The sequence below is a fragment of the Oryzias melastigma genome, linkage group LG6, assembly GCF_002922805.2.
Source record: "Oryzias melastigma strain HK-1 linkage group LG6, ASM292280v2, whole genome shotgun sequence".
Lineage (NCBI taxonomy): Eukaryota > Metazoa > Chordata > Actinopteri > Beloniformes > Adrianichthyidae > Oryzias > Oryzias melastigma.
The window spans coordinates 21,507,533-21,518,119 of NC_050517.1; the positions used below are offsets into that span (position 1 = coordinate 21,507,533).

The 10,587-nt window shown below is 37.0% G+C and overlaps 1 protein-coding gene across 1 annotated transcript in view; it reads left to right on the plus strand.

Moving 5' to 3' along the window:
• Positions 1-10,587, plus strand: part of LOC112152678 (voltage-dependent calcium channel subunit alpha-2/delta-1) — a 71,556-nt gene that overhangs the window by 46,143 nt on the left and 14,826 nt on the right. Inside the window, exons 14-27 of the mRNA XM_024282412.2 lie at positions 1-42; positions 130-219; positions 301-375; positions 459-539; positions 705-779; positions 4,510-4,581; positions 4,851-4,922; positions 5,111-5,172; positions 5,315-5,391; positions 6,162-6,173; positions 8,649-8,657; positions 8,942-9,002; positions 9,092-9,192; positions 9,908-9,989. The exon at positions 1-42 is cut by the window's left edge and continues 7 nt beyond it. Coding sequence (XP_024138180.1) covers positions 1-42; positions 130-219; positions 301-375; positions 459-539; positions 705-779; positions 4,510-4,581; positions 4,851-4,922; positions 5,111-5,172; positions 5,315-5,391; positions 6,162-6,173; positions 8,649-8,657; positions 8,942-9,002; positions 9,092-9,192; positions 9,908-9,989 — 911 coding nt within the window. The remainder of the gene's footprint in view (positions 43-129; positions 220-300; positions 376-458; positions 540-704; positions 780-4,509; positions 4,582-4,850; positions 4,923-5,110; positions 5,173-5,314; positions 5,392-6,161; positions 6,174-8,648; positions 8,658-8,941; positions 9,003-9,091; positions 9,193-9,907; positions 9,990-10,587) is intronic.

The following is a 10,587-nucleotide window of genomic DNA, read 5'->3' on the forward strand; positions in this document are numbered from 1 at the left end:
TATGAAATTCCCTCCATTGGAGCCATTAGAATAAACACACAGGTGATGTTAGAATATTGTTTCATCATCTTTTTACAAATGCGTCTGCAGAAAAAAAATCTATAATTCATTTAAATGTGTGTAATTCAGGAATACCTTGATGTTCTGGGAAGACCAATGGTTCTAGCTGACAAGCAGGCCAAACAAGTACAGTGGACGAACGTCTACCTCGATGCTCTGGTGTGACATCACTCAAAACAAATAAAAGGTGGTGTCATCAGAGTTTATGTTCAATGATCCTGTGATTGTATTTTCCATCAGGAGCTGGGTCTGGTCATCACAGGAACACTGCCCGTCTTCAACAGGACCAAAATGTTTGACGACAGATACGGCGAGGTAAAAATAAATCAAGACCGGCTTTTGGGTGTGTCCAGTCCGATGTGTGTTTCTTCATCTCTGTCATTTCTTTTTTCTGTCAGCATCAGAATCAGTTGATTCTTGGCGTGATGGGGATTGATGTGTCTCTTGATGACATCAAGAAACTCACGCCGCGCTTTACAGTGAGTTAAATAAATCCAGATGTGATGGAATGCATGAAAAAAATGGTCAGATGTGGTTGTATTTTTTTATTTTTGTAACATTGTACTTTTTCTTATCACAATTAAATACTTGTTTTGAATTATTTGCAAACAGCTGATTTCTTCACTTTTTTTCTTTTACAAAAGATTGGTCCAAATGGATACTACTTTGCCATAGACCCTAACGGATATGTCCTGCTCCACCCCAATCTACAGCCAAAGGTATCCCAATTCCCCTCCTTGATCCCTTTGTGCGGCTCAGTACAGCCATGTCGAAAACTGTATCCTGAATTTTGCACATTATTTCCACCATAACTGCTCAGTCACTAAATAAAAGCTCAGCAGATGGTGCTGGCTTTCTTCTTTTTCTTTTTTTCCCCAACATCTCCATGTTCCGCTGCCTCATCTATCTTCACAAAGAGAATCTATATCACATTTAGAATATGACTTGATATCATCAGCCCCCAGATATTGGATGGAAGGTCATTTCTGCCATGTGGGATTGAATAGAGATGAGAACTTGGCACTAACGTGGCATATATGTTTAAAAATGAAGCATGAAAAATGATCTCTGTGACATATTGTTGCCATAATGTCTTTAAAAGTGGAAAGAATGCCAGTCAGGCTAATTTAATTTGGGCATAAAACTTGGAACTGATGTTTGTAATTACTGCCTCGCAAATATTAATATTTATCAAACAAAGTGTTTTGGGAGGGTTAGTATTGATTTAATAATATTTCCTGCTTTTTATGAAGCTTAACTGTGAAAAATGACAGAAACACTTTCACCAGTGAGATGTCATTAAGTTTACTGTCTGTCATGACCTGCCAGAGGCTCTGGGTTATCTCTCAATTTGTCAAATAAATCCAACAAGACTCTGTGCCACTGGCAGGTATTGAGATGTGACCCAGAAAAAAATAGCCATGACCCCACCAGAGCTCTGTTTTCAGCCAATTCCAAATTCAGCTCACAACTCTGAGCCTGATGCAAGATGGACCTGACAGGCAGCAGAGCTGCAGCATAACACCTATGTGGACCTCACACACTTCAAGACGAACTGTGGAGATTTTTTTAAATTATTTTTTCTGCTTCATGAACACTTTTATGGGCACAAACATGCAACTCCAACTGCTAGAGACATTTCTTTAAATAACTTTCACTTTGGTAAAAACCTTTTAAAGTGAGCAGTAGAATGTCTACCCTGTGATTGGTATGTTCTGAGTTCAAATCCAGAGTCAAACCCTGCTTGACCCTCATCATTAAGGGGTTGGATTGGAGGTAAACCCCCAAATTCTTCTAGAGTGCAGCTGTGTCTGCATCACACCCCTCCCCCCAAGTCAAACACTAATAACAAATTTCACACACCTAGGTGGGTGGCGACTAATGAGACTTTAGCTTTAACTCTGCAATTTTTCTCTTTCTCTTGTAACTGCATTCCACTTCTTTTGAAATCATTCATATGATCATTCTACATGTTTTTTGTTTGTTTTTTAACCCGGACCAGAAAAGGATTCGTAACAGGAAGCTCAGGCTCAATAAAAAATATGCAGTCACTTTTCACGAGGTGAGGTGATGTCGATGCTCTCGACATCACAGAAGTAGCTTCCAAGGTAGTCCTGCAGTCTTTGCGTCGCATATGTTACAGCACTGCTGCAACACAAATATCACTTCTACAGGAGCATCAGCAGCCATCTGTGGTGAATTGGCTTTAAAACACAGTCTGCATATTCCTGAACTGGAGTGATATTGGTGACTCATATGTGACTTGTATTACCTGTAAGTGCAGTTTGTAGACATTTATGGCTTAGAATGATGTGAGTGTGTGAGATCATCTGGTGATAAATTTTGGTCACTTTTTTATACTTTAAAATCACTGTCATAGCCTACCCCTATAGAAATGGGAGTTTTTCTCTGATCGCCTTTTGATCTATTTTAAAATTATTCCCATTGATCTTTTATTTATGATAGTATCATTTTTAGCCAAAATTAAAAAAATAATAATTTTCTAGGACATAGTTTCTGCATATTTCCATAGAAATTTTCCTCTAATTTGTGGGCGGGTCCATTGGCATGGATCAACGCCCCTTTCCTGTTGCTGAGAGCTGTCTGCTTACACGCTCTCCTGCTAGCTTATAGCCTCTCACACCCGCAACCGTGCTACAAATGTGGTGAGCAATGTTGGAGCTATCCTCAAAAACAAAGACGTTCATGGGTCTATTCATCCACAAGTGGATGGGTGGATCTTGTTGCCCGTCCAGCGCATTTTCGACATCACAAAAAGGCTCTTTTTGAAACAGCTTTTTTCCGTCTGCTCCAGATTCACAACAATTTGAATTATAAATGAATTAATTTTCTTTATAAATGTCCTCTATCGTCAGAAAAATGCATGCTAAAAACACTGCTTTCATTAGAGTGGACCTTTAAGTGTCTGAAAACAAAGGGCTTTCTGTCAAAATTGAGTAATGAAATATAAATAAGAAATTTTAAATCTTTGTCGCAGATTAAATTGCAGCTTACATCAATTTGTCATTTCTATTAGTGTTCCTTCCATGACTCTAGATTTGCAGCAATGTTTTTCACGAAGATATGTCATCTTGGAGACAAAATCATATTTCTTCCAGAATCAAATCTAACACTTAGGTATTCTATTTTTTCTCATCAGCCCTTGCAGCACGTTGTCTCACTGAATCAGCCAAATAGAGGATTCAGAAATGCTGATAGTGACCTGGAGCCTTCTTAACATATGAATAAAAAATGTGTTACCAAAGCCTCTCTCGTGCTGCGACAGTGTTTTTCTTCTTTTTTTTTCCTTTTTTTGGTCAGTCTCACACCTTAGCTAATCTTACAGCGCTTCGTTCCAATGTGCCGCCTCTTGCTTTCATTAGTTTCTCCTCTCACTCCCTTTCATTAGATTCTTTTTCTTTTCTCCCCTCATCATTTTCTCTTAACCCACCCCTGAAACTCCACACTCTCCATGTTCTTTTTATCATTTCTGGCATCATATCATTTATTTGATGTTTTATTCTGCCTCATCTTGTGTTATCCCTCTTAATGCTACATTCTTTCTTTTTTTATGTCGAGATGCTTCATCGTCATCTTCATTTGCTTCTTCATTGCATGTCATTCATGTAAGAAACTCATTTCATCCCCTTCACTGTAAATCCACACAAGTCTTGTAATAATTCTCACTGAAAACATTAGTAAAATACTAAAGAATGCTTTTATTCATAAATTATTTCCTAATTTATTGTACAGTACATGCAAAACACAGTGAATTCATAACTTAATGCTCATTACATAAATTCTTAAATTTCAGATTTATATTGAGGACTATTGAAATCAGAATAGATCAATTTTTCCTGATGTCTAATAACATTTAAAAAATGCTGCCAAATGAAATACTTTTTATCTTAAGAACCACTGATTTAAATAAACCAAACTAAAATAGAAATAGCTATAGTTAAATTACGAGGTGTCATATGTCTCATATTTTTTGAATGACGGGAAATCTTTTTGATAATTTTTTTTGGCAAAGTTTTGAAAATTTAAAGAGTTTAAAATTTTTGGCAAAGATCTTTAGTGAGTTACTGCAACTTACGCAGAGACTGGGAACCCCTGCTATCAAGAAAGATATTTTAGAAACATGCCCACGGGTAGTATGCTAATTTGTTTAAAAATATCCCCATAATACACTTTTACTCAAACTGCAGTAAAACTGCTTCTAGAAACACCAAATGTTGGTTTAGGAGGAATTAAGTCCTAGTTCAGATACAACACAAGGAAAATAATTGACAAAGTTCCAGATCTTTAGTTTGGTTCTTCTCTATGACTATTACAAATATTCATATTCACATTTATCCACTTGTGTTTAGTACATTTCTTTATTTGTTCATGTCTGAGTTTTCCTTGTTTATTTTTTCTGTCTGAATCTGAAATTGGTCTGTTCCACAGAATCCCAAATTCCAGGAACCCGTTACCCTGGACTTCCTGGATGCTGAGCTGGAGAACGACATTAAAGTGGAGGTAGTGTAGACACTGATGAATCAAGGCCACTCGTGGCTCTCAGGGAGATGTACAGGGAAAAAAAAAAAAAGGACAGAATTGCAGTAACGTGTTTAAGTCCCAGAAGTCTCCTCTTGTTAAAGGTCACTTGGTTTGTCCCTGAAACGCTTAAACAGGCTTAGTTGCTTGTAGGGCATTGTTGAATCTACTCGTTTCATCTAAATTAAATTAACTAGATAAAGAAAAGATTTATTGATGACATGATAGCACTGTTTTTTTTCTTTTTACAGATTAGGAGAATGATGATTGATGGTGAGACGGGAGAACGCACCATTCATACTTTGGTAAAGAGCCAGGATGAGGTACGATATACTACAAAAGGGAATATATATCAGTTCTCTTTTTTAAAAACACAAATAGCAAACATATTTAATCCAAAAAATGATTAAAACTCTTTCTTTGATTTTCTATGTGACAGTTTTTGGACAGAAGTTAAAAAGGAGGGGGAACGTTCTCATTTAAATCACGTGTGCTTGTCACTTTTTGGCAGAGATACATAGACAGGGGAATCAGGACGTACACTTGGGGACCTGTCAATGGAACAGATTACAGGTGAGAACCAGACTCTGAGCTGACTGGTTAGATTGAAGTTATATTGTGTTTTTCTCTACTTGTGCCTCAGCAATGCTTTAAAAAAATATGGTATATATGTTATATCAAAAATATATTATATCTCTGCTCTTTTTTTTCTCAGTTTGGCCCTTGTTTTACCCAAATACAGCGAGCAATTCATTCAAGCCAAACTGGGGGATGATATAAAAGAAGCCATGTGTGAGTATGACGTCCACTCAAACACATCAGCGAGATTTGATTTTGTCGGCGCCTTTAAGCCAGTTCCCATGCATATTTTCTTTGGGTTGTTCTCCTGAGTTTTCGTGCTTGATTTGTGGTATTCTGTGCTTCTGGACCTGCGGCCACTCCTATGTAGCTTAGATCAGTGACTTTTTATTTCTTGTAATGTAAGTTACTGGTCAGCTGCTCTTCCCTCCCACACAAACGTCCACATGCTGTTTCTTGATTTGTACCAAATCCAAATTTCAGATCTTTGATCTCCCTGCATTTCATCCTTTTTCATTGCTCTAAAATGTCTCTTTTTCTGACTCAATCAAAACACATCTTATATTTTCTTTGTCCCCTTGTTTTTTTTCTTTTCATACAAAATCTTTAAACCAAATCCAATTGAATTCAGTTCAAACTAATTTGCCTATTTCCACAAGATTCTACCTTATATTCTCTTCATTCTGTCTGAAATCTGTCTCTCCTCCCCGTAGTTTTCATTCTTCATCTTTTATATATTCATTTTTTTCCCTCTGCATGGACTCTCAAGGCCGCATCCCTCTAAGATATAGTCTGACGGCTTCGTCTTTGGTCACGACATAACAAAACAATGTAACATCTGCTTGCAAAGCCCAAGGACAGAAATCTTTCATGAATACATATCGCCTATTTGCAACACTTTGAACGATAAAGTCCTTTATGATTCTAAAAATCCTCTTCTTGTTTTTTTTCTCCTGTTTTATTACAATGCTGAAATTTGACAGCTTCCCCCTGGGGTAAGTATTCACAGTTCTGTGTCATCTATGAATGTTACAGCATTGTGGAAAATGACTATATTTCAGTTTTTTTTTCTCCATAATAGTTAGATTCTGCAAATGTTTTAGCAGATAAAACAATAGCTTAGTGTGTATCAGCAAGAATACATATATATTTTTATTTTATTTTTTCCCCCCACTGTTTAATAAGAAAATATAGGGGTCATTGTTAGAAGTGGAGGCAGTGGCGGACTTAGCAGTTTGGGGGCCCCGGGCGAACAATAACATGGGGCCCTCTCCAGCGTTTGAATGATTTTACTTAATTTTTTTATTCCTTACCAAGTGTGAAACGACAAATAACTTCAGTACTTGTCCACTTTAGACAGCATTAATGTCAAGAATCAAAATGTTTTGATAAACATTTTAAAACTGAAATTAGATTTTGTTTTTTTTAAAGAAATGAATTTTATATACATTGTTTTTACTTGGAAAAAAATTAAATTTATTGAATATGCTAATTTGTTAACCACTGAGAAGGATGAAGCACTTTCACTTGATCAGTCTGCCATTTCTTTTTTTTTGTTTTTTTTCATAATTAAATAATGATGGCCGTAACATTTATTTTAGATACTTTTATTAAATGTTCATCTTTGGACCCCCAACACTCTTGGTGCCCAAAGATGAACATTTAATAAAAGTATTTGGTCAGTTTCATGGTCAGATCTTCCTTGGTTTAAGCCTTCAGTCAGGGGCAGACTTAACATTAGGCAAAGGTAGGCGATTGCCTGGGGCCCCAAAGAGTGTAGAGGGGCCCCAGGCAATTGCCTACCTTTGTCTAATCTGAACATGAAACTAACCAGGGGTATATTTAAAATAAATACAATCTTTAAAAGTGGATTCCCATATGTCTCTTTTGTTTTTCCTGTCAAAACAGACTGTCAGAACCGTAGCTTTTGTTGTTGTTGTTTTGCACTTTTTTAGGATAGGTGTTCTTGTGGCAATTTTTCTGATGATGGTGGGCATGTATCAAGGAAATTAAGCTAAAAGTTTTTGCTTTATTCAGTTTTTTTTGGGAATCAGGAGCAGATGAATAAATGCCGTTTGAAAGAGCTTATTTGTGATGTAGAAACTACTTTCCCTCCCCCGCTCGGGAAAGGGGGGAGGGGGATGCTCCGAGCCATCAGTCCCACCAACAACTCAGAGACACATTGCTAGTCAACTACTCCCACTCTGCAGAAACTATGTCCAAAATAACGACACATTTTTTTTCTTATTTTGTCTAAAAACAGCATAATCATAATTAAAATACCTAAAATAGCTCAAAAGATAACCAGAGTGGGTCTCTAAGCCTCTTTCAGTTTATGGATCAATCACTGACGTATGCAGATGAGTTTTTCCTTGTTAGCAATGGTCAATGGATTTTAATCGAATCATAAATCAACCAGAAAAGCATGAAGTATCATCAAAAAATCATCTTTAATGAGTTTTTATTTTTCTCCTGATGGGACACCAAACATAAATCACTAATGTTGAAGTTATTCAGATAGATGAGATTCTGAGAGAGTGTTTTTAGCCTTTTGTATTACTTCTCCTCAGCCATAACAAGTCTGTCACTATGCCATAAATGCTGTCAGCGCATTTACAGGCTTGTTAAATAAAAGCAATGCGCCATGGTTTGCTGCTGCAGACTGCACAACGGGGAGCTTGGGACTCTAAGGTTCTCTCTACAGCCATATAGAATTTCACATTGGAGCCAGACCACCAAAACCCAATCTATCTTATCACTTTGATGCAGTAGGTGGTTTCTTCGCAGCTCTTAATAGATTAGAAAGAGTCTCTAAGTTACGACTGTGATGGATGAACATATTTTTTTCATTCGCGGAGAAGGAATTCTTTATTTGTTGAATAAATGAGCTAATGTTGAGTTGAAGACACGGTGACGGATAAGGAAAGATCATGAAAGAGGAGGAGGGGAAAGAAAACGCTATAAAAACCCATGGGGGCAGGGACACACCCGGCCCTATCAACGAGGGACCGAGTGACAATGAATCTGTTTATTATGTTTTATGTGAAAGACATTGTTTCATCCTGCCGCAGAGTTTCAGCACTCCGAGGAACCTCGACACGCTGAAATTGCTTTCACAGGCCATCAATATGTTTTTAAAAGCATTGTCCAAAAGTTTTCATTTAAAAGGACCCATGACTGATGGTCAATGATGTCTTTTCATATCATTTGTGAGATAAGAACTCAAAAATAGTATTTAAATCAAATCCAGATTCAAGACGGGACTAATTTGGAGCTCAAGTTCCTTTTTCCATACGTTAAAACTTTGTGTTTTAGAATAAACTTTCTGTGAAAGTGTATTTTTTTTAATCTCTTATGAGAAATATACATATTTTCTTACATTTTTTTACAGGTATGATGTGTTCTGTGGTGTATTTATGTTTTTATCTCTTTTTCGCCTTTCTCTGACTTCCTCCTCTGGGTCACGACAGGGCAAGAAGGCAAGTATTTCTCAGTCAGTTTCTCTCTAAGACTCTCTACACTACATCATCATCCACACTCTCACTCTTGATCCATCACCTAATATCTGTCCAATCATTTTTGTGTCTCTGTGACATTATGGATGTGAGAGCCGGTTATGGAATGTGTGCTACATGTTCGTTCATCAACATCACCCACTTTTAAGTTTTTTTACTCTGGTTTTTGTATCATACATAAAACATTCTACTAAAAAGTTATCCTGTGGATTTAATTAATGTAAACTGATGTTTTGGATCTTCAAAAGCGATGGAGACTTTACAGCCAGAAATGTTTGAAGAGTTTGGTTTCACCTACATTGCTCCAAGGTGAGTCATTCCAGCAGTTAAAGTGCAAATTTTAGTCAAAATATCAGAAAATTGACTAAGATTTCTAACTTTTTGCTTTGTTTTTTCAGAGGATACTGCAAAGAGCTGAAGCTTTCGTTCAACAACACCCAGTTTCTCCAGTTTATCCTCGAATTGAACGAGAACATTGACAGCAAGTCCCCTGATGCCTGTGAGTCATGCATCTCTCACTGCGGTTTCACATGACACTTTTTGGTCTTGCTGAGTAAGCAATTTTAATGAGACCAGCACCTGACAACTTTGTAACGTACCGTGTGTTATTCAATCTAGATTGGATCACAAAATGCAATCTAGAATTTATTTTATTGACCTGTTAACATTCAAGAAAACCTTGAAACTGAAGCTGAGTATACTTCATTCCTCATCAGTTCCCGCTCTGATATGGTAATGGTGAGCATTTCATAGGCAGAGTGTTGTAAGCCGGGTGACATCAGACTGATCGATTGATTTTCCCAGAAGCCTTATACTGTCATGCTCCACAATGACTCATGGTGTTTCTGTAGGCCTCCTCTAATCGACCTCACCCTCTTGCATGGATTTAGACCAGCTTAACGTGTCCTTGGTGCGATTTAACTTTAAGGTCAAGTTGTATTTTTTGCCACTAAAGCTCTTCTTATCGCTATTAACTCTCACTCTAGTTGAAAAAAGTTCTTTGAATTAGTTACTACCTTTCACACAGCACTGAACAATGGAACCCCCACATATGTTTGCATGCCAAAAGCATTTATTTAAAAAAAAAATACTCAAATCCCTGCCAAGGCGTGTAAAGCAGAAAGCCACTGGTGCATTTTTCATCATTCTCTATGCATGTATTGTTTCTGTGGTTTTGTAATATCTGTGAAATCCATTTTACCTTTAATCCTTAGGCAACGTGTCCCTGGTGAATCGACTGATCTTGGATGCTGGTCTGACGGCTGAACTGGTTAAACTTTGGAAAGAGCAGACAGTGTAAGTACTAAATGTACAGAGCTATTATTTACTCAACCATGCACAAACAGGAACTGTGCTAGTAAAATATCAGTTTTTTTTTTTAGTTTTTTTTTCATGCACAGCATTTTGTGTTAATTACACATTATTACCCATAACTACAAGGCCTGGTGCTTATTTCATGCATCATCGATTGGCTAGCAGAGCCACAGATGGTTTGATCTCATTGTGCTATTGAAGTGAAACCAAAGCAGATCTCACCCAACATTCTGAACTCGGCCAGGACACGCTATTTTCAAAGAAAAACAAAAGGAATCACATCAGCGGGTTCTTTTTAACATTTTACCATATGCCTCGTATTTTAGGAGCATTATCAATCGAGGACGTTTAGCATCCTAGACCAGGGATCTGCAACCTTCAACGCTAAAAGAGCCAAATATATCTAGTTTCTTACAGACCAGAACCCAATAAGAGCCACAAAGTCCCCAAATGCACAATATTTGTGCTTTTTTTGGCAATTAAGCATTTATTTATCGAGTTAGTTTTTAAATATTACAATAATTGAATTACAACTGTATCTATTTGTTTCTATATGTAACAGTTGTAACTTGTTTTACTT